Genomic DNA, 27131 nt, shown 5'->3' on the forward strand with positions numbered 1-27131 from the left:
AGGCAGCTTCTAAATCTCAGATTGTCAGGAGGAAAGAATATCATTATTCATGAAGTTGGAAAGGTAGAATTTTCCTGCCTTACAATATGTGGATGTGCCTTTTGGTCTGAGTGTGAGGGGACTGAAGTCAAGAAATGGAATCTGGAGTACTGGCAGAAGAAATTATTTTTATTTTTAATTTCTCTCAGTTTTAAACAGCCCTGTCTACCTAGCCATGTCTTCCATTTTGAGCTGTGAGGCTTATTTTTGAGTGCTGTTACTGCAAGAAGAGCTTACCACCAGGAAGAGCAGCAGAACACACCCTGTTTCAGACAATACCATTTGAGACCTTAGTGCTGTAAATGATGTAGAAATGTGCATGTATTAATGAGGGGTATAATAGGTTTCAGTGAAAGTGGGAGATAAGATGTGTTAATCTTGTATATTAAATAGTCCTACAACAATGAACCTTATAATGAGGCTGTTATTAAATCTTTTCTTCACTGACTTCAGTTCAGTGAAACCAGTGCTTTTCAGTTTGGCATGTTTAAGGCCAGTTTTTACAAGAAAGCACCAACTTTGAGGCCTTTGATATCATTCTGAAATACTTATCTAATTAGAGATATATACGGCATGTGATAGAAAAGGAAATCTTCGGAGCACTCTTGACGTGGAATACTTTCTTTTTTTGGGTTTGGGGACACCTCCTTTAAAATTAGTATTATTGTGTTTGTATGGAGTTTGATTTGACCTCAGCTGCCTTTTAGGAAAAGGAGCACTGCATTTCTCTCATCAACAGTGTGCAAACAGATTGTGTTCTAGCAAGGTTAGAAAGACTGTCAAAATAGCAATAGTTTTAAAAGAAAAAATTAAATTATCTAGAATGATCTGCGATTTTTACACTCTGTGCTGTTCTAGCTGTAACCCTGAAGGCAGTTCCAGAAGAAGGGCAAGATATCTTGGCTTGCTGGCGTTTATTTTTTTTTCCTGTATTGGTCTGGCAACATTTACAGAATATTTTTAATCTCGCCACTTGCACTCTTTGTAGAAAGTTCGATTAAAATCTATGTGCTCCTGCCTGAGTATGTTCTAGTTTAAAAGGGTGAAAAAAGAAAGTCAAAATACCCAGGCCTGATGCAGGCTGATACAGAGAGGCGGCCACGTGAGGAAGCAGCAGACAAAAGAATTCTCCGTAGTGGCCAAGTCTCCTTTCCTGCGTGGACCCGAGCGAGGATCCTTTCGTTCTGGGAGTGGTGGGAGCTTGGCTGAAGGAGAGGCTGCTTTTCTCCGTCAGCATTAATTCCCATTTGAGGGCTGTAAGGAAAAGGTTCAGTGAGAGACATCAAGTATATAGAATTAAGAGTGATGATTGATTGTTTCCTGTGAGGAAGCAACAAGACAGACACTGCTGTGTATTCTCAGGTGATCCCCATTCTGATAGCAACCAAGACCAAACCTGATTAGCTTCGTTATAAAATGAGTTGATGTTTTGTGATCTTACATTCTCATTCCCTGCAAAGCAGACACCTTTTTGATTTACTATGCATGTTCTTTAATTGAGATGGAGGTGCTGTAGCTCTGCTCTCAGTAAGTTCAGGTTTTACATTCTATTTCTCTTTTCCCTCTTCATTCCCTTTCCTCCACACATCTGACTCTGAGCTTGCATTCATCCTGTTAAGTAACTCCTGTGTCTAAACATAACAGACTGAGCATCCTTTCTCAGATACCTCAATTTCCATGCAGGCTAAAAGCACCTTACCTCTCCTCAGGCTTCTGCCAGGAGCTCCCTCGTCAAATGCATAAAGAACACAGACGTTTTAATATCGAGTAGTACTGATATGACAAATGGCTTTGTGTAAACAGTAATGCTGGCCACTGTGGAAGATTTTTGTTTAATACTCATGAAGGCCTGCGACTGAACCAGTGACTGCGACTATTTCCAGTGATGGGTATTTTATGTAAAGCCGCGACTGCTGGCGTGGGTGGAGGGGGTCGTAATTTCAGGAGGAGCAGCAGCAGGAGGGCTGCAAGGTGGATTTTCATGTTTCAGAGTGATGTGTTGTACCCCTCTCTGTAAGAGCATCAACCCCCAAATTTGACAGGAGCCCCGTGCCCGCTTGGGCAGAAGAGTGGTAATACCCAGCCTAGTCGCTAGATGGGGACACAGGCCCATTTTTCGGGTCGCAGGGGCTGACCAGTGCTTTTTGTCGGCTTTGCAGATGCACATATGGTAGAATATTATCATTTTATGGTTACAATTATGAGCAATTTGATAGAAAATGAAAGCTAAATTATGCAGTGTTCCTTTTATTTGTTTAATTTTGCACTCTAGATATGTAAAAGGAATAAACAGCACTCTTTTTGTGTGGATGGTGATAGGTGCAATACCTTCTTTTGGCTTCATGTTCTCACGCAGCATAGGTTGAGATTATTTTCTGTCATACGTGGTGAAATGTGTGGTGGTGTTCTCAGATGCTGGGCCTGTTTTGCAGAGAAATTGTATATGGCTGAATCTCCAGCCTCCTTTTTTTCTATAAAAAAAGGATCACACATTTTCCGGCTGATAGACAAATACATAAGTAACAAGTTCCTTAAGTTTCCAGTGGAAGAGGCTGGGTAGCTGTGCCATCTAAGCAAATGCCAAGGAAATCTTTAAATCCTGAAAGTTGCTGTAGATGTTGGCAGAGCTCCCCTGAAAGGCATGAGGGTGTTCTGAACAATGCCTTCCTTGCCAGTACTGGAGAAACTCCTGCCTCTGCAGTTCTTAAGCCAAAAGTAAAAAAAGTTAAAAAAAAAAAAAAAAATTATGGCCCATGCCAGGACTAGTAGCCTGTTATGATGATCTGTGGGGTCTGTATTTTGTGTATTCAGGTCCTTAGTTTTCCTGTCATGAGATTCCTTATGTTTGTTATTATGAAAATGCATGTTTTCACCAGTGTCTGTAGTGGCATAACTTGCCTTTTGTGTGTTGCATTCTTCCCTCCTTTTCACTAGAAGAAAGTTGTTAGCACAGCCAGGCTGCAGAATAAACCTTTATTTTCTTTTTTCTTTGCTTGTAAGTATCCCTTTGTTTGTATTAATGAAGATAAGGCTGGAGATGTGTTTTCCACTTGGAATGGAAAGTGCAAGCTCTGAGATGGTATTTGCATTTATTGATCCAGGCACATCTGCTGGCATGTGATGGCTGTGATGTTTTTGTCCTTACCCACCTTTGAACCAGAGAACATGGCAGATAAGCTGTCCAGTTTGATTGGCATATCCTGAGGAAAGGATTTTCAATACACAGGATCAAATCCTGTACCCTAACTGCTTTTGCATTTTGAAAGTATGATAGAGACTTCTCTGAGTTCATGTGTTATGTTGGGAATTAGTTTTAAGTTTAAATACTTTCCTTGCGCTCTTTAAATCATACTGTCTATCTTTTTGTCTGGCCAATTTTAGATGCACTATATTTATATTGTGCATCTCAGTATTTTTCAGTATGTTTAAAGCGAACTTGGGAATTTCATCATCTGGGTGGAATACAGCATCTTGGTAGATGATATAAAACTCTGTCTATAAAAGAAATTAAAAAAAATTACAAGTACTAGGAATAAATCATCCTGGAGAATTTAACCATGGTAGGAAATCTTGTATCTTTTATTGCTTTTTTTTTTTTTAGGATCAATTTTAACAGTTGCCCTACAGGTGGTATGGGTGGAGATGGGAAGATTATTTTTTGAATATAACTCATTCAGCTGTTTAGGAAACTATGTTTTTTATTTCTGTTCCCACCTGACATCAGTAAGTTCAGAGATTAGATTTGAATTTGATGTTTTACAGATGCTTCCTGAAAGCTCCAAAGGACTGCTCTGGCTTTGTCCCTAACTTTGTTCTTAACTCTGTAGCTTTTCTTTAGGTAGGTAACCATAACTTAACTAATTTGTATGCGCCATATGCAGTCTTGGCTCACTTCAAAGTGTAATCAAGTCATGAACTAATTACAATACCATATTCCCAAAGAATGTAAATTTAATTTCCCTTCAAACAGAATGGGAATGTATTAAGCAATTCCTTTATATGAGAGCTGGGGCATTCAACAACATAATGCTGATGCTTCAAACAGAAGTGAAGTTCTTAACTTCTGTGGACCTTGTGACCTTTTTCCCTATGCATCTTCCCTTTTTATTCTTGCATCGTGAGTTAATTTACTGACTGGATAACAACATTAAAATATTCAAGTGTAAATTAAAATGTAACTGTTGGGCTTCAGATTGGAGATCACTCTATCTTATTGTACGTGACTTGCTTCTTTATTGTGTTTTCAGAAATGTGCTTCCTGAGGATTTTGGATCAGAAAGAGATTGTGTTTTGAATTGAAAGCTCATAAGGTTGAGACCCACACCAGATGATTTCTTTAATACATTGAAAAGTGGATGTGCAGAAAGTTCCCTACAGGTTCTTAGCATCACTGTGCCAAGGAGTCCACATAAACTCGGTTATATAAGAACGAGCGAAGTGAAGTTGTTCATAAAACATTTTATTACCTTCAGTCTTTGCAGCATCTTCAGAGTTTAGATAATAAACCTTCATAGAAGTTACTAGTCTTTACCCTTTCACAGAACAATGATTCACATAGGTTCGAGCCACTTATTTTATTTCTCTTAATTTTAAAGGCAGAAGAAACGTGTTAGGGTTGACTTTGATCTGTGCCTGGATAGTTTGATTTCCGAAATGCAGTCCTCTTGTTGCTTTTCTGAGATGAGATTGTAAAAGCACAGCATTGTATATGTATTAAACACAAGTTGTGTTTTAAAATTAAATGTGGGTCAGCTTCCAATGAAGTATGTAATTGTTTAATGCTAAAGGAAAGAGCTTAGAATATCTTAGTTTATATTTTCAAGTATTCCTTTTAGATGTTAATTCATTAATACCAGCAGTTTATTTTTATTCATATGACTTTTCATATGTAAGTAGTTGAAGCTGCATTATTTTAATCCTTTCTTTGGTTAGGAAGAAGAGAGCCTGCAGGTGGAAATCAGAATGACATACATATTGCTTCTTTCCCAAAAGGCATGGTATCTTTCTCCTATTGATATGCAAAATATTAAGGTAGAAAATAAACCTTACAGGCTCATGTCAAAATACGGAAAAATATATGCTTGGGTGATGCATGGAAAAATGTGGGCCCACTTCAAACTGAGCGCACTCGTAGTGGAGTTTGCGACAAGGCTGTAGTGGGCCTTTGGGGGTCTGCAGGCTCTGCAAATTCTATTCCCTGGTATTGTGAGCATTTAAGTGTAGCTTGAGCCTTATTGCAAATACAGGTAGAGTATTACTTGGAGACCTAGCTATGCTGGGTCTTAGCCTTTGCTTGAGTTTGGTGAAATGCTTTCTTAGACTTGCAGCAGCATTTTAAGGCATTTTTGGGCCACTGAGTAACAGCGCAGTGGGATGCCATGGTGGTACAAGGTGTCAAAGTTACGGATGCAGAGGTGTGTCTATTAAACAGATACGAGCTTGCTTTGACATTGTTCAAATTGTCAGACACATTCCAGCAGCATTTGGGAAATGGTCTAGTGTTGGTGTTGCAGCCAAACTAAAAAAAACCCAAAACAAACAAACAAAAAAACCCCCCAAAACCCCCCCACAATCCAAAACTCAAAAAAACCACAAAAACATAAAAGCAAGGTAGATTAGATCAGGCATGAAGTGCTTGATGCTGTGCAGCTGTGGCTGTGCATGGCTCCTTGAATAGGTCTGGCTTATGCACACCTGGTTGGAGGGCAGGCAAACAAGCTCAGGTCTGCACGCAACTTACCTGAAAAGATTTTTTTCTTTGGAGACTGAAGACCTCTCTTTCAGTGCTCAGTCTGGCTTCAGCAACTTAAGTGTCGGTGGTCCTTCCTCAGTGTCTCCTTCTTGGTCTACTTTTTTTTCACAGCCTTTGTCTTGAAGGGACTACCTGAGGCAGTGAAGAGAGTTCGGTCTTTGCTGAAACTGCCAATATGATGATAACTAGTCAGCTTTCTAGATGCATGTCCTTAAGCAGGGATTAAAAAAAAAAAAAAAAAGTTTTTTGTGGCTACTAGATCACGATTGCAAATGTCAAAAAGCTTTCTTCATCATGTGCTGAAATCATGTCCCTGAAGGTTTCTTGTATCTCTGCTGCAAAGTGTAAGTTATTGCTATCTTATTTAAATGTAAATCTAACTTGTGCCTGTTTGACTTTTTCCTTCCTTTGCTTGCTTTATTCATCTGTGCATATCTCTAATAGCTCTGAGTCTCTAGAGAATCTTCTATTGTATATAGGGGCTGATGGGACTGGAGCATCTTGTTGCTGAAGATGGAGATTTAGCTCTTGCGTTCTCTCCTGGACATGGATCAGAGTATGGAGCCCTGAATGAAGGGACTGTCCAAGTCAGAGCTGCAGTCAGGGACTACAGGAATCAGTCATCCCTGGCCATCTTGTTTGGTGCTTGGGAAGTCTCTTAGGGCTTGTCTGCGTGGGTGAACGCAGGGAAACTTGCACTCTAGCCTAACCAGGCGCAAGAGGAATCTGGTTGGTTAGTCCTGTGCCTGGGCTGTGCTAACTTACCCTACAGCTACAAGACTTGTGTCCTGGAGCTGGCTTGTGGAGTGCAGGACTGCTGGGCTGCACCTCTGTGCCACAGACATGCCCAAAGACTACCTGTGCCACAGTTTTCCCATGTGTAAAAAGGGACCACTAGAGCTTATGCCCATCTTAAAAATGCTTGTGACAAGCTCTTGAGGAAGGAGTCACTAGGTGAGGAGTTCTCACAACCACTCTGAAAATACAAGGCCTGTGTTATTAGTTCGATTGCCAAAAAAAATCTTGTTAGTTGTTTTCCTCCCTTGATAATAGCTTCTAGAAAACTTTTTTCCAGCTTCAAATTCCTGTGATTGGAAGCTGCTTTCAATTTTTTTGGTTTCTTTAAGATAAAGGGAGGTAAAATCAAACAATTCTGGAATGATACAGGCTAAAAAAACCTTTTCTCTGAGGAAAGTCCTCTACCTTTCCCTGTGCTCCCCCCGCCCCTTAGAAGAAGTGATTTGAGAAAGGCAGAACCTCAGCAAATAGCCCTTGCAGAGTGGCCTGGTATTGGCAGCGTTTTGAAAGCCTCAACTCTAGATGAAGAGACCAGTGGGTGTTTGAAGTGCTGTAGCGTGAACATTGCTCACAGAAGGATGTGGAGGCTGATGTGTAGAACTCAAAAGCTTTCTGTGAAATCACTGCATGCTCTAAACCAAAACACTTCAGATTTTAAGCTGGGCTTCACTTATAGTCAAAGAGGCAGTGGAAATAGTGTGCTGGGAACAGTACAGGAGGTCAGCGGGTATGCTAGAGATTGGCACTTTCTCTCCCACCCTTTTTCCCCCCCACATTCTGGGGAAGCAAGGCACTGTAGCTTCAGCTTGAGAGGGCTAAAAATATTTCAGCAGAGAGTAAGCTGGGAGTAGTTGGTGTAGTCATAGAGCAGACTTAAAAGCCTGAGGATTAAGAGTGGAGCTGGAGAGAGAGTAGGGTTGAGACTTTGGAAGGTGGATGGACCCTACCAGACAGGTTGCTGCTGCTGGAAAAGGTGTCCCCCTCTCTCAGCTGCCTTTTCCTCTGCTCGCTTCGTGCCAGCTCGTGAGCTTAACTGACCCTTTGCATTGCTGGTTCAGTTTGCTGAGCTCTCGGGGTGAGCGAGGAGTTTGGGAGAGCTCCAGAACCTCTGCAGATGGAGGGAGTTGGGACTCTGTGGGGGTGAGAGGAGTGTCTTTGGCAGCAGCTGAGCATTAGGTTGGCTGTGCCTTATCCTAAAACCTCACCCCTAAAGAAAAAGCTCATTGTTCCCTGCCTAACATCCCTCTCCCTGGAAATCTGTTCCTGGCCTCTGTAAGCGTGACACTGTTGCATGCTAGCAGTCCCTCTTCTCAAAGCCAACTCTATCTCCACTGAGGTTATTATCTCTTAAGAGCCATAAATGAACTCTTAATTCTGTGACTTTCATTCAATGATGAAATTAACTAATTTATTCTATAAAATATATAATACTTGCAGTATGACATGTAAATATGGCTGTTGAAATCTTAACCTTTACGTTTCTTGATTTCAGGTTTTTTTTTTTGTCGTGTTCCCCCCCCCCCCACCATGTACAACCTTAATACTGTACTAACAAAATGCATAAAACGTATTACTCTGATACATTCAAATGCATATTTCTTGGACATAAAAATACTGTTTAGTGAAATGCCAAGTACCACTTCTCTCAGGTGACTAACATCTTGTAAATCCAATATTTGTGCTCCTGAACACATAAAGAAAATCTGATGTGAGCATTTAGGCACATTACTTTTTCCGTGGAATGCAAATCTGTAGGACTTGTCCTATAGGGGTTTTTCACCCTTATAACATTTTCTTTAAAGCAGATTATGAAAATATTTATCATTACCTATATATTGCCGTAGTATATGTGTGCCCTTGTTATATCTGAATGACTTAAATATTTTTGTGGCAGTGTTGCACATTGCCTGGCTAATTTGTAGGGGGAAAAAAAGAGATCATCTTGCTGCTTTTAGCAAAAATTCAATAGCGCGGAAGAGTAAGATCTAATATTAAGGCTTTTTTTTTTCTTAAGAACATATTCTGCAGTAAATGTACCAGCACATTATGGAGAATTATCGTACTTAGAGCTATTCTGCATGTGTCTTAAACAAATGAACACTTTAAAATTTTTTTCCTATTTGAAGCTTCATGTTTACTTACTTAGTAAGCAAAGCAAGGCTTTGGGCTCCTAGACTATGGTGGCTGTAACAATGCATTGCTTAATGTAGAGTGACTGTGCGAATGAACAAGGTCTTAATCTTCTAGTATGGGAAGTTTTAGCAGTTACAGTAGTGACCAAATTTTAAAATAATTTCAGGGATATCTCTGCTGCCATTCAAGCTCATGCTAACTATTGCCCTTCCCACTCATGGTCACGTAACTGACCCTTGGACAGTCAGGATTTGCTTGCCTGCTTTCCTAATGTTAATTTTGCATGTCATGTTTTAACCTGTGTTTTAAATGTATTTGGCAGCTGCAAGCAAGAGGTGGTGGCATCATGTGCACAGCAAGAGCTCTGCAGTATGTAAAACACAATTTGGGCATCTCTTTTATGGTACTCTTGGATCATGTATGTGCTAAGCCTGGGAGCGAAGGCAATCTTGCCTAGCTTTCCAGCAGAACTGATATTAACACTGTGGCAAGAAGGAAGGTAGGTGCGTGGCCATCAGTTGTGTCCCCGAAGGCCATTTAGAGTACTCATTCCTTGTGCCAGCAGTGTGCTAGCTGGAGGGAGAAGAGGGTAGAATCTGTTTTGTGGGGAAGGGGTTGCTGGAAGCAAAGTGAATTAAGAGGGCTGTAAAAAAATGATAAAGATAGGACTGTCTGTTTTTATATTCTGCCACATAACATGGGTTTAAATGAATTTCCCTATAATTTGTCTTCAAATACCGACATTTAACTCTTAGGCTGTATAAATGAACTGGCTTTTTCTAGAGTAAAATTCATGCCCTGCGTCCAGGCTAATATGTTCACCTACTATAAACATTACTGCCTATGGTTACAACCGGAATAAAAAATTCCTTTTATATACATCATAGCTGGCAGAGACTCCTGAGACCACCACAAATCACTTCAGCCTTTTGGTGCTCTCTGACGAAATGAACTGAAATGTAAAATGGCTCAGGCTTCAGGCAGGCTGGCTCTGGAAAGCAATTAGCTTGTTTAGACCATTGTTTGTACCCTCCTGTATTTCCAGGTGCTGAGCAAAGGTGTTCTAGGAGCTCTCCTGATTGATTTAAACATTGGGGTCTAGTAACCTCCCATTCCTTCCTAAAATGTTTTGCTTATGCTCTGTGTAGCTTTTTATTTAAAGGAAAGAAAAACAAACAAATACAACCCTGGCAAGGCCCCCCCTTCCACAAAAGAACAAGAAGAAGAAGGAAAAAAAAACCACCTCAGGGTCATAACAGGGAATAACAAAGCAGTGAGTTATTTATGCAGCCATGATTGGCAAAAATGATTGCAACATGAATTTGCCCAGAAGCAATGATTAGATCATAAAAATGTTAAGGAAATCTGTAACTCAACACCATTTTATAGATTGAAGAAGTTTTTGTTCCCTACCTTAATTGCGGTGACTTGTTATTAAAGTATTTATTCAGAGTAATCTCTTTGGACAGCGAGCCCTTATCCCATCTGCATGCATAATTAAAAGTGAGGGGGGAGAGAGGGGAGCATAAATGGTTTACCATGCTACATGAGCAAGGGAGGGAATTACACAATGACAGGTGAAGAGCAGATTTATCTCCTGTTGGAATTTCAATGCTGCAAGCAAGGCAGGACACTGTTGCTTGCTAATATCCCTGCAAACACCACAGTTGCTGCTTCTCCAGATTACTGTCCAAAAATCATTGCTGGTCTCTGAAAGGCCTGTAGCGCTGCATCTGTGAATATGGGTTTTGGATCTGTTGGTGCTCAAGCAAAGAGATTTGGATTTGGGTATGTGGGCTTGTGAATCCATTTCTGTGCTTAAAAATGGACTATTTACTTACTTGGCTGGCTATTTATTTATTTATAATAAACATCGGTAGTTTCTGGCTTTGCTGAATACAAATCAGAGGGTTGCAATTGTTCCAACTGAAACAATGTCATCACCTGCCTCCTGCTGCTGTCCCTTTTTCAATGATGAACTTGGTGCAATTCTTCTTTTTCCACTCTCTGAGTAGAAAGAAGGTTGTACTTGAACATTCATCTCTAGGCAGATTTATCATCGTTAGGCAGTACTCAAACACACAGTATGTGTTTTTAAATGGAACTGTTATGGATGTAAATCAGATTTACACAGAGTAAGTTGGTATATATTTGACTCTAACTGATTGCTAAAGAGTATTTTTTCCTTAACTTCTGATGTCTCACCTCTGCAGCAGCAGTACAGAGAATGCCAGGAACTTTTGAGCCTTTATCAGAAGTACCTGGCTGAGCAGCAGGAAAAACTATCGCTCTCTCTTTCTGAACTCAGTGCTGCCAAGGAAAAGAAGCAGAAGGTAAGCTCTTTTCTCCCATCTCGATTTTAAATAACATCTTTGAAACATCTTTTCTCTTTTTCTAGAACTGCAACTTTAAGTGTCTTGTCCTGCATTATGCCGCGTTGAATAGTGTTTTGTGATTGGCTTCCCATGGGTCCTTCCCTTAATACATGGATTGCAGGAAAACAAAAAAACCTCCAAGTTTTGGGTCAATTAAACAGGTGAAGTTAATTGACCATGTTGTAATGGAGTAGGAATCATAGGAATCCATACCTTCGCTAAGGAAAAAGTTAAGATGCTTTTCTGTTTTCTGTCCTGTTTCTTAAACAGTAAAATAATTGCAGTCGCTATAGATACAGCCTTTCAAATTTTCACTGTGGCTTTAGATGATTGAAAAGGACATTACAGATGATGTATTTGGTCAATAAGTGCTTTCTCAAGTCTGCAAGGCAGCCCATCTGATTTGAGCTGTTTATAGAAGACCTATAATTATATATGCAGTTTAAAACCAGAAAATGTTGACTAGAGATACAACATGTTAAATTAAGTGGTAAAATGTTTCTCAGATGCATGCGCCCAAAGACTTGAAAACGTGGTTGCTTGAGATTTTTTTTCTGATAGCTAGTACTTAATTTGCATCCCTGCTGATAGCAGATTATGCCCTGGAAATGAAGGCTACTTACACAAGTGCTCTACCTTATGTTCTTAGCAGCTATTCTCTTTCAGTAGCTTCCATCTGCAGATCTCCAGAGTCTATCCTACCTAAGACTATGCTTTTTTTATGGATTGGGACCTTGATCCTTTCTTTTGCAGGAAGAGCCTTTAAGGCTTTCAGTAGGGCTAGAATTAAAGTCATCAGCAGAGTATCCAGAAGTTGGCCTGATTCTGGCCTCTCGGTGGTTCCCTACTAACAAAGTTGCATGGACAGATCCCATTTGTCAGGACCCTGTGAAGGAATGGATGCATTTTTAATTCTGTTCAGGAAGCAGGTAGCAATACTTCTGACTTCGTTGGCATCAGGAATTGTTTTTTATCCTGCTGATGTTTTTGGGTTTTTTTTCTAAAATAATGTTGTTGGACATTGAGCTGTCTGACAGGCTTTTAGCCTTTATAAACATTTCATTTCCATCCTTTTGTATTTCTACCTGCCATCCATTCGGTGATGGTGTTGAGTTCAAAACAAGAACCCTTTTCTCTGAGAATGGATGATGCCTGTGATATGCAACTTGCTGAGGATCTCCGTGGAAAACAGAGGAGCCCGTGAGGTCCAAGAGCTCTGTGGCAGCTCTGTTTGGGATGATGCCAGTACCATACTTTCAGGTTTTGCCATGCTTTACCTTTCACCTTTAGCCTTTCAAATTTAAATACACATATCTCGTACTAGGTTAGCACCTAGTATAGTTACCCAGTGTAATCACATCTACAGTGGTAAAGTATAAAAGCAGATAATAGGAAACATTCAGCCCATTAACTGCAAATCAGCAGCTGATGGTACAGCAATCTACGTTCATCTCCTCGTGTTCTTCTGTCTTCCTAAGAACAGACTTCTCTGAACTTGTTTTCTGATTTCATGCTCAAAGTTCTGTCAAGCTTATCTTTGATCCTGTTATTTCTTTTCTCTAAACTTACAGATACTTTTGTCCACAAATGCAAATTCAGATATTATATTTAAAGCCATGTTGAGGTTTGCCTTGACATTTCATCTATGGTTACCTAGTCTACAGCTCCAGTCTAGCAGGTCTGAAATTACCCTAGCCCTCTTGCCCTGTGCAAAGCTTTGTAGGCATAGATAAAAACCTGTCAAAGTGTGTTTCAACTGTTTTTTCTTATAGCTTGCAAAATATTTCTAATGTTTGTAGCCTTCCTCTTCAATTTTCTCATTCTATGCAGTCCTGGCAGGCATAGAGCTGTTTATATCTTGAATGCATTTGGCTTTATAAATTGTTACCTTTTTTCCCAAACAAGCACTTCATGCTATGTTTCTCCTCACAGCTCAGAAACTGTGGAGAGATTTGCAGGACTGACTCACTGCATCGGTTCTTCCCCTAACACGCTTCTTCATGTGATAGCTATCAAAACTGAAGAAAAGTCACTGGGCTGGTTCTTGTTGGACTGTTGTGTTGTTTTCACAGACCTTTGTTGTTGCTGTCTTTCTCTCTTGTCTTAATACTGGAATTGCGAGCTCTGAGGGTGGTGATCGGTCTCTTTCTGTTCTGTTTGAGCGTTGTCTTAACACAGTAGTTCAGGCAGGCATAGGGCTTGAATTCCGGTGTCTGCCTCGATGGGGAATGCCACAGGGGAGCGCAATGGGGAGGGATTTTTGGGAGGGGGAGAGATCTAGAAAACTTCCCTCCTGCTCCGGGTGTTGCCCACACCAACTCTCTCTGCCCTGCTGTGAAGCTTTTATGCCCTCCCTCTTTTTATTTTAAGGTGGACTTCGAAAAAAGTCACCTTGTTTAAATATTAGGCTAAAGAAAGTCATCGAGTTTTGTTTGAATCCGGATCCTTTGGGAATCTTTTCCCTATTGTTTGTTTCTGACTGGGCTAAGGAAATCCTGGATATGACTGGCTTTAAGTCAATAAATACTAGCTTCCTACCTTGTTTTCACTTCTTTAAACTGCCTAGGAGAGGTAATCAGCGTTTCCTATTTCAGGTGACTGCTGATGTTACTGGGACGTCTGTGCTTCAGTGTAAGATGTCGTTCTGATTTTCCTGTGTCTTGCAGAAACATGGGACTGCGCAGTTATACTTGGGACTGAAGCACTTCTTTTTTCTGCCTGTTACAAGCTGTTCGTTCCTGTTTACGTTCATTTTCCTGTCTTTGCCCTACTTGTTTGTTTAATTAATTTCTAATGCTACACCTATATCTTAAACATCACCTGCTTTTTGCCTGTCTGGCTCCCTCATTCTTACTGTACAATAATGCTGACCATGAGCTGTCACTTTCCCCTGGGCTTAGACAGGTATTTGAAAGCATCTCCTTTCAGTGTTTAAATGCTGGGCTTTGTGTTAGAATGAGACAATTAACAGGTCAAGAGAACTGCAGCGGTGCAAAAACGTCTATGGCATTGTTGCAAAAAGAGGTGGAGTTGTATGGGAGGTGAAGGACTGCAGTAGCTGTGTGCATGTGGCTGAAATGAAGCCCTGGTTTGTAGCTATATTGAACTAATGCAGCTACTTTGATATTAATTTTTATTTTTGTCTGTTTTAGCATCACCTAATGGTACCAATAATTCTGAAATCACGTTTTCCTCTTACCTAATATTGCTTCTTTATAAAGAAAGTCAGCCCTCAAAATTTACAGAAGCATTCTGGTAGCGGTGAAATAAAATTACTGGGAAGATGGTGGTGAAATGATTTAAGACAGAACTCTCGTGGAGTCAATAATCAGTAACTGGAACATGGAGCTTCCTTTTTTTCTGAGATAAAGTTAATTCCATTTGAAAAGATACTTAAGGTGACATGAATTGAATTATTCAAACTGGCCTTCTCAGCATTAACTCTAGGTTAATATCTCATGATGCCTCTGGTTTCATTATAGGAGCTTTAAGTACATAACTTTTTATAATAAATTCAATACCTAGAAGCCGAACTGAAATTGGTTTACCTTCTACCAACCCATAAAAAGAACCGTTAATTGTAAAGTGAATATTAAAGTGGTCACTAAAGTTGACTCAGACAGATTCAAAGAGATAGCCCTTGTGTAAAGGAAGTGAAGAGCTCTACTGAACAATAGGCTTCTGTCCTCGTTTTAATAGAAAATACCATCCATATTAAAATGTAGTTAAACCTCTTCTATCAAAAATGATTTTTGGATGTTCTTTCTGCAGCTCCCAAATGTTCGGTATCTGCCATTTTCAGAAGCTTTACACAGAGCTGTAAAGAAAATTGCCCTTGTTCTAGGTAATCAGGTCTGACCTAGTTATATAGTCACTGCTTCACTGCCATCTCAAACAGTGGCAAGAATCCAGTTTACTTTGGCAAGTCTCTGGCTGATGAATCTGTAGATGCTCTGCAGCATTGGGTAGGACTTGAGTCACAAAAGGTGGACAGGTGGCTGTGTCTTGTTAGGACTGGGATTCTTGAGCTACTTCACCTAAAAGAAGGATAATAGCTGTAGTCTCAGCATTGCCTGTTAATGTTGATCTTTGAATTTACAAGTACAGTTAGCAGCTTTTGTTTCTTATTTGTGGAAGATTACCAACACATCTGCTAATTCCCTTGATTTACATAGAATCTTGTTGTGTATGTGTTTTAAGATTAGGTTCTTCTCTCCTGTGTAGAAATGGCACAGATGTGGGGTGGGATTGTAGACAGAAAGGAATATGAAGAATTTATTTTCAGTGGGATATCTGCTGTCCCCTTTTCTTGTGTATTACGTCAGCTGCCTCCTGTTTGGTGTGTTTATTTCAGTAATGCCAGAGGCCCTCATCAGGAACGGGGTACTGGTGTGTACTAAGTGCAGTGCAAGCATACTGAAAGACATGGTCTACTTTGGGAAGACGGTAAAATCTTCAGGTGATTAGCTTTTGGGGGAGGATAATTTTTTTTTAAATTTTTTTTTAGTGATACTATTTCTCTTGAATTGCTTGTTCATCTTAAAAATGGTTGACACAGTTGTGATGTCGTTTTGCAGTGAAGTCCAGAGGAAGCCTTATTTTGCAAGGACTAGAAAGCCTTGTTTTCTTTTCATGTCAGTGACTAAAATTCTTGTCAACATCATTGTCATTTTTTGCCTTAATAAGGGTGATTACATACTAAACCTTCAAACACTGGTTATTTGATTTTATTTTTATTTTTTTTTTTACTTTGAAAAGTGTATTGATACAAGTCAATCTTCAGAAGCCCTTACTTTCTGATTGTCCCCAAACTTTCCCATTCCTCTTTTTTTCAACACAGGTCGCCTTTAAACACATCCTCAGCTTGCTTAAAGAAAAAAAAAAAAATCCCACATATGCAAAGGCTTTTGAATGCTATATGGTAAACCTGCATGATAGAATTGACTTTGTCTGTTTACGCAGCTGTACCGGAACAATGGATGAGCGCGTCTGAAAGATACTTGAGAACTGGGATAATAAATAAAGAACTAATTTGACTGTGGACCCAAGGGTATTGGGATAATTTTAAGAGGCTAGACAGAGACAGAATTTTAGCATGAGTAAATATCGGGAATAGCCTCATCTTACCTGTGTTACTTCCGGCAAATCCTCTGATCTCTCCCTCTGTGCCTCTCTTATCTGTAAAAGTGAGATAATGTTTTTGCCCTCATTCTTTCTGTTTTCTACTGAGAATGTCAGGTTTTGGGAGCTTCTTCATGATGTTCAAAGTGATTAGCAATGGTATTTCAAACTCAGGGTGGTCTGGAGTAAACTACCTTGTAATAGGATGAAGAAAAATCATGTTTTTTCCTTTCACCTCTAGGTTACTAAGTCATAGTTAACTTACCTGTCTTTTCTAAAAAATGCTAACGCTGAACAGCAATGCAGATGGACATAAATATTTAAACGAAAAGGAAACATCAGTATTGAAATATCTCTGTATTGCTAACATTCACAATAGAACTCCACCTGCACTCAATCCCCTGGAAATGTGTGCCACAGTAGAACTGTTTGGCTCGCATAAAAGCCCCATCTACTTGCACGCTGTGAATGATGCTGTATTCGTGGTGATAAGCACTTCACTCTCAGCTCACTGCTTAAGCGAGGTCTGAACAGTTCACTGCTTAACTGAGATCTATGTCAGTTCACTGTCTCTTTGTTCTATTGTCTTTAATCAGCCTCGTCACTAGTCTCTTTAGGATCTTTTGATTTTCTTTTTCTTTTCTTTGAAGATGCCTCTTTTGGTTTCATCCACTTGGCTTTAAAAACTGCCCCTCCTGTGGAAACCTTTTCCTTAGGTGAACACTCATCTCTGGTATGTATTCTTCTATGGGGGGATAAATCTGGAAGGTAGATAGTGCCAGCAAAACATTCTTTTGGCCTTGCAGATGATATTGTTACTATTGTGAAATAATATCTCTGGATTTTTTTGAGAGTTCAAGAAATTTGTAGCAGGACTGCCAGTGCTTGAGAAGGACTTTATACAAACTCTTAGATCAGATACTGCAGTTTCTTCAGTACACCCTTTTAGCGGTTCTTGGGAGAAACCATTGTGACCATACTCGCCAGCATCCTCTCAATCTCCCTTTGAAGTGAGAGTAAGGCTTCTTCAGTGAATGCAAGGCTTCATAAGACTGCACTTGCAGTCAAAGATTTTAGCCTTAAAGAAGAAAAGTTCTGTTCTGCCCTTCACTTTGTGTAGTTAGCTGTTTACCTGACAGCCATTAGGAGTGCAAACATCCCAGCTGCCTACCCATATGCTGGCACTTTTGGTTGTATAGTTCATTTAACCCATGCATATGCCCTTTGTTTTTGCTGTGTCTGGTCTTTTTCAAAAGTTGAGACTCTTGAAAATCAGTTTTTCGTGTACTTCTAACCTTGGTTAACCAGTTCCTGGTAACAGACTTCTTGGATCCCTCTAAGTGTGGCATGTCCTATATGTTGTGATCAAGATTACATTCCTGAAGTTCCTGACTTGTTGAAAACCAGTGCTGAAGACTTTCAGACTGAATAAGTAATCTAATGTAGCTTTGAAGGTGGCCTTGTTTTGTTGAGGTTTGGAGCAGATAACTAGTAGAGTTCCCTTCCAGCCTGAATTTTTCTGTGACTCTCTTCTGTATTCTCTCTTCACCAACTCTATTCAAGAGATTGTCCTGTGAGAACCTGTCTTGGTAAAATGCAAAAATGCTTCTGGGCCAGTAGCAACATTCCAACAACTGGACCATTATTTCTTAAAGTGGAAGCAATTAGAGTTGCTATTTCTTGCTATTGAGACGACTAGAGGCTGTAGACTGATCTAGGACTTCATAACCTAAACACCTTTATTCATCAGTTTAAATTCCAGATAGCATGGTATTAGTGTTTATTATATTGAAAGATAAATTGCTTACCATCTCTTGCCTGCAAAGCACACATTTTTGTGTGTTGATCAGGTTGTTTAATTAGAAGTGTCTTTATTTAATGAAAGCCAGGTGATTATCAGTTCATAGGTTGGTCTTTGTATGGCAGAGAGATTTTTCATGAGAGCCAGGGCTGTAATTTTTTTTCAGCTAAGAAGGTGGGAATTCGTTATCTGTCTGTACCAGGATGATTGCCTGCAGAAATATCTCTTCGAGTTAGTTCTGAATGCCCTAAGATTTAGCTTGAGTTTTAAATTTTGAGCTGTAAAAGGTTCAAACTTTAAGTTTTTCTGATGCACAGTTTGCCATTTGAAGTTTATAAGGACTCTTCTTCTGGGATTTTATCCACCATAGGATAAATTTGTAAAGTTCTTGAGACAACTGGACTCATTTCCCTGTATAAGCAGATGATTTCTGGGGAGGTGGCATCAGCACAGGCTATGCATCTCTGGCATTTATTGCAAGACTGCATACACATTGCATGTGATTATGGTTTAGAACAGCCTGGTTACCTGCCTCTGATCCAGTGAACGCGTTAAATGTCACTGCATAACAATTTTTGGTTGCCATCTATTCATGGCAGATGCAAGAAAATGTCTGAAATGTTCCATTTTCAGTTGTATAGTAACACACATTTCATTTTAGAAATTCACTTTTATGATTTCAGAGCTTGGGACGTGGGTAGGAACAGACTATGCAGACATTCAAGACTGTCATGTGCCAGTGATGATTCACGGTACCATCAACACAAACAGGGATACATGAGTTTCTCTTGTCTACGCAAGAAAACTGTCAATCTGAAACCAAAGCAGTCAAAGCTAACCATGCAGATACATATTTTCTCAGGCTGGCTGAGCTATTACCTAAGGCTTAGTGTAGGGGAAAGCAAATTATGTCCTCTGACCTGTCTTGGAGGTCTAGATTACCTTGTGGTTGGTCTCTGCCTTGAAAGAAAGTAATTTCTAGTCAATCTGTAATAGATGCATTTGATTCCATGTTACATCTTTCCCCATCTGTTCTCCTCTCCATACGCAGCAGCAATCCTGTTGGCTGGCGTGGGCCAAGCAAATTTTCAGGATGTCTTCTGGTTTCCAGTGTATAACTTCAAAAACTCCCTCTGCTCTCTGGAGTTGGATCATGAACATCAGTACTGTCAGTTTACAGTGCATTTGATGAATGTTTCTGCTCTAAAACTTCAGACAGAGGACTTTTCAGCAAGAAGTAAGGACATTGGTGCCTTCTGTGGCTAGGTCGAGGACCCACTCGTGCAGGCCAATGTCACTTTTAAACCTCCGAAGAAAGGCTTTTACTCAAAGTCATATCAAGAACGTTATTTGAGTCAGGAATCATTTATGTTCATGGTTACAGAAAATGAGAATGAAAATTTTAATAGAGAGCTTGTCTCATTAAATGAGCTCATGAGATTGTAAAGGTAGAACAGTCTGTGAGCAGCTGAGGTCACTCTTCTGGATTTCAAGTGACAGCTGTGGAGACCACTTCTTTTCATGAGATTCATACGTGCATCACATAAAGCACAACACTCCACTGTTAATACAGTTTATTGGCACAATTCTTCCTTTTGGATACTTATCCTTCAATGCTCATTCAGTTAGTCACTCTGGGACTCCTGGTGATAGGTAGTTTTGGAGTATCTGATAGTGTCCATTGTAGTGCGTGTGTACATTTAGGTATGGGGTTGAAGGAGACAGAACAGTTATTTTGATCTGTAACTTTTGCATTAAGTGTGGGTACAGTGCCTTAGAGTCCCTAGAGATTTTGAGGCTGAGAGGAACAGAGGATGTGGGATGCACAGTACTGTTCAGGTAGCAGCCTGCATGCCCACATGCGTGGGAAGGACTTGCTTCTGACCAGCACTGCTGATGCAAAAATCCTCCTGTTCTTTGTGCCTGGGAGCATGTGCAACCATCACGTGAATGGATAGACAGAATGACTTGCAAGTAACCTCTTGTTTTGCAAATCATTGTGTAGCATCTGGTGAAGACACAAACCTATGGCTGAACACCAGCACAAGTTCAGCATTCACACTTGAGTTGATATACATGTAAGCAAGCTTTGAATATAATACTGTCTCTGGTTGTGAAACTGCATTGCTTTTGTGCCAGATTTTATTTATTTATATATTTATTTATTTTTAACTTTAACATTCTACTTAATCAACAGATGTCAGCCTTTTGAAACATTATTTTAGCTCCTTTGTGTAGTTTCTGAATCTTCAGGTAAAATCACAGCTAGTGGTATGCCTGGAGGAAGTCCTTTATACTTAAGGAAATGAGAGTTCAGCCACACATGCAGAAAGGTCTTTAAATATTTAGGCCTTTGTTTTTCATTTTATCCATGGGAATGTAATTAAAGGGACATGAGAAGTTTTGATTAATATTTTTCATTACTTGTGCTGACCATGAGAATTCTGCGTACAAGTGTGCTACTGGGACTGCTGGGACTGCTGCTGTGGTCTACCAGGTAGGTGACGGCTGGCAAGCAGATGAGTTGGGATCTAATTCTGTTCTGTTACTGTCTTGCCATCAAGTTATTTAATTGCCTTCTGGCTTATTTTCTTGCTTTTTAAATAGAAGATGTTGCCCACTGTTTGTTAGAACATGTAAGCTCAGTGAATTTAAAATGCTGTGTAAATGCAAAGAGGAATTGTTGGTCTAGTTATGAGTATAAGGTACTGTAAAGAGAGCTCAGCTGGTCTGGGACTTCTCTGTACATAAGTTAATTCTTGTGAAAAGGTAATTTTCTGACCGGGCTGGGTTACAAAGAACAAGTACACAACATGGAGGAAAAACCCTCTGATGCTGTAGGACACAAGGCAGATACACATATTATCTGATTCATTTAACGGGCTTGTATATTCGTCAGAGATAAAAAGATCAAATCATCTGAAATTGAAGAGTTTGCACTTCTTTAAGTAAAACACAAGAAGGAAACGCTGGAGTCCTTTATTAGCTAGACACACACCTATGCATTCTTGTTACCTGTTTCTTTAGGCATTAGTTTTATTATAGTGGTTTATCCAAAGTACTGATATAGTAACAACATGCTTATTTAAAGGAATAAATATAGATGACTACAGATTTTCTTTAAAAACAAATATTTCAAAACTTGTAGGGGTCTTTCTTTTTAGTGCTTTGTCAGTCAGGCTATGTAACTCCAGCATATTAGACAGTTACTCCCCGATTCCTTCTTCCTAAAGTGTGAGGCATCTTCAGAAGGTGACTCAAATCTAGCTGATGATTCAGTTTAGAAGAATCTGGGCATCTTTCTTCTGAAATCTGCGTTATTTTATCTAATATCAAGATGCTTCTTTTACTTTTTCATGAATGATGAGATGGCATCATCACTGAGATGATCAACAGTGAACACAAAGTGTACAATCCTAAGTACTAAATAAGACTGTGTTTTTCTTGGTGTGGCTTGTTGATTTTCAGACATATCATTAATTCTGTTTACATGCTGAACTAATCCCTTGTGTTAAAATTAGTAAATATTGTAAGTATTCCCTTTAATTTGTCTTCAATCTTTTGGACCCATGAGTCTAAACTTCTGTGTGGGAGCATATTCCAGGTGGCAGGCAGCCAAACAGACCTGGCAAAACCAGGGATGTTCGTTATGCCCTTTTAACTTTTTTCCTAATAGGAGAAAGTTAATAGATTGAAATAGGAGACGAATACTTCCATTAAAATAAACTAGTAAGGAAGAGTATAAGGATATTGTGGAAATGTTTGGAAATGCCAGAAACACTGCAAAATGGGGGGGGCTGGTCATTTTTTAAACAAACAAAACCCTGGGAAAAATACCTCCTTATCCAGTGTAGGTGCTGGTGAAATCACCAGATTTTTTTTTCCTTTGTGTTAGTGAAGGAATCTTTCTATAACATGGTTCGATGGACAGGATGGCTTGAGACACCAGCCGTCATGGTAGATGAGCTATTTCACAGTGGTAGGGGGAGGAAAAAAGTGGATCCTACTGCCTTCTGGGATAAATGAGGCTCAGTTATTAGGGTAGCAGATGCTGCCTGAAGTTGGAAACATCTCACTATCTGTGATAGCAAATGTGAGCCAGTGTAAGACCGGAAAGTTGCTGGTAGATGTGACAGCCCTTCTGGGGCCAGAGGACACTGTCCTTTTGGTGCCTGCATGAAGCCTGGCACAGAGCTGCCACCAACACAATCACCACCACCGTGGGAGAGGAAAATTCGCTTTCTATGATGGTTGTATTCAAGTAATGAAGATTTAGACACCCCCAACATAAAGCTGTTCCTCCCAGAAACTGCTCCTCACAGTTACAGTTTTTACATGTATTTATCCCTTTTCACAAAGGGGCAATTAAACTCCCATAAGTCTGCCAAATTTATTACATTCTGTCTACCTAAATATTTCCTGTCATTTCAGTTGAATGTGGCATTTTCCGATTCTTTTTATCTTGCAACTGCTTAACTGTCACACATTCTCTCTGAGCTGGCTAAATGTCAAGGGTGGAATAAATTATTACTCACATACTGTTATTTGTAAAACTGTAGTATTTGGGTTGGGGACCAATATCCTCTTGTACTAGGTGGGCATCTGAATCTGAATGATGGTCACTGTTCCAAAGAAGTCACAATGTCAATGTGTTTGAAGCATTTTTTTAAAATCAGTTGGAGATGAAAGCTGCTTTAAAGATAAATGTAGGATGATTATATTGAGTATTACTTACTGATATATATTTCTTGCATATATTTGATTTTCTTATTACATTGCTTCCTGAAAATGCCATTGTTAATAGAGTTCTGACATCTTATTTCCCTTATTGCTGTCTCAGTAGCATTTTACTTCTGATGCTTTAATAACTCAATGTAGACTGAAAGGATAAAACGGAGGGAATTGACTGAACTAATTAGACCCTGATTTGTCTGGCTGTCCAGTGCCTGACAAACATGTCTTTGACATAAACAGAATAAAACATTTTTGCCATTAGCCACTTACAAATAGCTATTTTGGCAGAGCTTTGAAACTATTCAATTCTCAGGGCATATTGTGCTGGGTAAGGCACCAATTCAGGATTTTTCTTTTGCCATTGTGACTCCTCCTTCCTATCTGTGTTGAAGTAGAGTCATATTTAGTAGCTTCACAAAAACTCAAAAGCAGTTAGTGCAGTTATCACCCTAACAAACTGAGTATTTCTGAGAAAGTGGGAATGTTCCCATTTCAATTTCTGGTTAATGACACACTTGAGTATGGGATCTGAAATGTCAGTCTTTGTATTTTCAAACCTGTAGAAACTTGAATAAAGCTTATACATAAGAGCAATCAACTCTGATAGCAGTAGGCTAAATATCGGTTTCTGAAAATAAATTTTATATGAATCTATTCTCCAGACAATTTGACTTTTAAATGTTTAAAAATGTGACATCTTTATATAAGTGAATACAGATTGAGGCAGGAGCTATAAAAACTTGGAAGTTTCCATGCATCACTTACTTTTTCACTATCACCTGTTAAACAGCACAACTAGATACAATGCAGGCTTTACTACTTTCCATTGCAATAATTTACTGCCCTCCTGACCTATAAACAGATAACCGTTAGCATGACTTGATACTGTTAGATGTTTGGATACATTCTCGAAGGTAATTCACGGTTTTAAATATTGTATGTGTGAAAGGTTTTATAACCCAGCATTTGGGAAATGGCAGCATTACATTTCCTTGAGCAGTGTTCTGGGAGTAATGATTTGTCACTGCAGCCCAGTTACAGGGCTTCCTGAGCAAGGGTCCTCTCCTCTCACCTCCTCCTGGAATGCTCTATCCTTATGGAAGGACCGCTGAAAAATTCATTAAGCGCCTTCCTTTTTGTCAGTGCTTTCCTAGAGAGTGACTTCATGCAGTCTGCGTGCAGAAAGTTTTCAGTGACCCCAGTTATCAATTACACTTAAAACTTCATTGCAAGTAAGGACGGGGGCATGGTCCATTAGAGAATTTGGGAGTGAATGCAAGTGGGTTCTTATGCTGCATCTTTTACTGACTCACTCTGTGGCCTTTGGATAACCACTTCAGCTTTCTGCGCCGAAGGTCACTGTTTGTACAGTGAGATTAACAGTGCTTCCCACCAACGCTTGTAAAGCTTTTCAAGTTCTGTGCATGAAAACCACAAGTACAAAGCATTGTCATGATTCATAATGGCATTACTCCTTTCCACAAAAGCCCTCTATTTGAAATAAGCACAGTTGTGCTGGAGGAACAGTGGTGAATCAAGTCTCTTAATTTTTTTCTACTTATGAGATATAAAATAGCCATAAGAAGCGCTCATGCAAAATGGCAAACCATTTAAATGCCAACAGGGTTGTTATTCTCCTCAGATTGCTCCTTTTGAATGCTGCTTTTCCTTTTGGTTAGAAATAAGCCCAAGAACCTCAGGTGAGAACCTGAATCTTCACATCTCAGCAAACTGATTGTGCAGTGACTTGCCTAAATTGTGCCTGTTCATGGAAAAAACAAAAGTATTAGCAGCAGGTAGTGGTGCTGGCAAGGTAGTGAGCTAATGGCAAGTGAATACTTGGTAAGGTCCACTCCATCATTGTTCCAGTCAGTTGTTCAGAGAAGGTAAGGAGCAGGGAAGTAGTCCTGAAGCACGCCAGCTGGAAGGGGCATCCTGCTTAAAGAAGAGTGCATAGAATAATCTTGAGCGACTTGCTAAAGACTCTGGATGTTAGTGAGACTCGATGTGCTTGATGCTCATTTCTTTTAACAACTTAATTTTTAAAGCTTATTTTAGGACATTAATGAGAAGAGGGCTAACAGTAGTTGGCAAATAGTTTACTCGATAAGCCAATATAGAGAATGATTGAAGATAAGCAGAAGATACCTGACATTTATGTAAGTTTACCGGGAGCGCTCATTGTAACTTGTTTGGTACAGAAGTCACTATCTGGAAATTAACAGTAAGTAGGGGAAATGGGAATATAAGACAAAGGGTAGAAACTGGGAGGTGATGTAGCCATGCTCTGTTGATGATATTTATGGACTATGATAATGCTATCTCGGTAGATACTCCCAGGAGTAGAAGAATTCATCCAGGTTATTGTTTCTTGAGAGGGTAATCTTCTCTGATAAGCGTTGTGAAGATTATCTGTAAGTGCATGTAATGTTGGTAAGAGAGCTTTGTGGAGATTCAGAGTTGATATCGCTCTCAAACTTGGAAAAAACTCTGACATTTACTTTGTAAGTACAGGTAAGTATATGCCTTTCCTACACAGCGGGTGTCATGAGTTTGCTGAGTTCAGCTGCCCAACGAAGATGAGAACATTTAATAAAAAAAGGCTTTTATTCTTTTGTGGTAGGCTGTAGAAGGGATGTGGGTAGGGAGTAAAATGATTGGAAGAACAGTAGAAAGTTTGCAGCACAGGTCAATGAGAGGTCTTCCGTAATGACAATAATTGTTAGGAACATTTTAAAATACACTTAATCAGTATTGGGATTATAAAGATTTCATATCTGACAGGCGGAGATTTCCACGTAGCTGTAATTAGAAAGCTTGTTTAGGTGGCGGAAGATCTCTGCTGAGGTAGCGAAGGTTGGGTTACATTTTGACCACAGCCCAGTTTTATGTCTTTAAGATTTTGGAGGCATGTTAGGACTTGAGGATGTAGTTATGCTGGATTACTGAGTTGAAATGAGTTTTTCCTACATCAGAAGCAAGTACTACACCCTCATAGTTTTACTGAAATATTAATAAAAAGAAGTCCTTTCATTTCTCAAAGACTCTTAAAATGCTCTTTGTAGCAAGATAATAACCGCAACCTAACAATTTTATATGCATAACCTTTTGTAGGCCATACAGTGTGTGCAGGCAGAAATGGCAGGTTGTAAAAAATTATTGTAGTTGTTTGTATTGTGATAGTGCTTAGAAGCTCAAGCTCCGTTCTTTCAGGTATACCGTGAATATTAAAGGAAGATAGAGACTTGTGGCCCACGCTGCGGTTTTGCAGGAGCACAGCTGGGTGCTTGCACCAGCGCATAGGCTCTGTACTAGCAGTCAGGCAGTGACATCTCAGCGCTTTGGCACAGGAGCTGGTGGTGTTCTGCTGCTAAGCATGGTGCCGTTCTGGGCGACGGGGTCCTGAGCCTGGAAATACGTATGAACTACCGAGAGAGCTGCCAGGTTTTGTCAACTGCTGTAATAAACTAGAAACAAAATTCTGAGATTTTTCTACTTTATCTGTGTCACTGCAGAGATGCTGGGAAACAAAGGGACCACAGTCATCGATCTTGGAGTCATTTAGGCAGATGCTGCATGTGTAAATAAAACACAGGTCCTGTCCTGTAATGCTTACAGTTTGGGGTACAGGCAACAGGGAAAGGCAAGAAAATATATAGTGATGATAGCAGAGATGGAAAGACAGGGTGACCACAGAAGCAATTGCCATATGTGCTTGCTGAGTGCACAGCGGTGCTCTGTGCCTGCCTCGCTGTTATTTTCTAGCAGTAGTAACCAGCAGTTGTTGTTAGCCCTAGCAGGGCTTGCTATTCTGATTACAATCTTGCTTTTTTCCCTCAGCTTGGATTCCCATGTAATTTTAGCAGTATTCTTATGGAGAACTGTTAGAGCAAGATAGGAAGCGAATGTTTTATGGCAGCTGAAATCCATGCTGGAAAATGGCTTAAAGCATTCTCTTTTAACCTGAGCACTTAGTACGATATTTGTGGCAATCAAAAACGCAGGAAATGAGGATGCTTTGTTGCAGAGTTAATGAAGAAGATTTCAGTGTGTGTAAACCCTCGGTCGCAGTTACGCTAGCAATCAGAAGGTGCTTATTTTCCTGTCTTTTCAGTAAGTCCTTCCCTGCTCATGCACTCTTGCAAGAGTGTTTTCTGTATGTGGCAGATGAGGCACGGAGGAGGGGGCCTGCGGGAGATCACACGCTGGGTCACTGTTGAAGAAACAGAATCTTTATTTGTTGTTTGATATCAGAAATGAATTACTTAAGGGCATGCTTGTGCCCTGCTTTGGTCAGGTACCTGAGCCTGCTCCAAATGGGCTGATATGTGTACCGCATAGTGGTATTAGCTCAGCTCCCAGAAGCAGTAGAGCTGCA

At 39.9% G+C, this 27131-nt stretch overlaps 1 protein-coding gene across 10 annotated transcripts in view; it reads left to right on the top strand.

Annotated features, from left to right (window-relative positions):
• KIAA1328 (KIAA1328 ortholog) overlaps nucleotides 1-27131 on the top strand; it is a 177057-nt gene that overhangs the window by 59481 nt on the left and 90445 nt on the right. For all 10 annotated transcript variants that reach the window (XM_035889853.1, XM_035889855.1, XM_035889852.1 and 7 more), the window contains one exon: nucleotides 10928-11055. In XM_035889853.1, the coding sequence (XP_035745746.1) occupies nucleotides 10928-11055 (128 nt within the window). The remainder of the gene's footprint in view (nucleotides 1-10927; nucleotides 11056-27131) is intronic.

This window comes from Egretta garzetta, unplaced genomic scaffold, assembly GCF_000687185.1.
Source record: "Egretta garzetta isolate BGI_Z169 unplaced genomic scaffold, ASM68718v1 scaffold702, whole genome shotgun sequence".
NCBI lineage: Eukaryota > Metazoa > Chordata > Aves > Pelecaniformes > Ardeidae > Egretta > Egretta garzetta.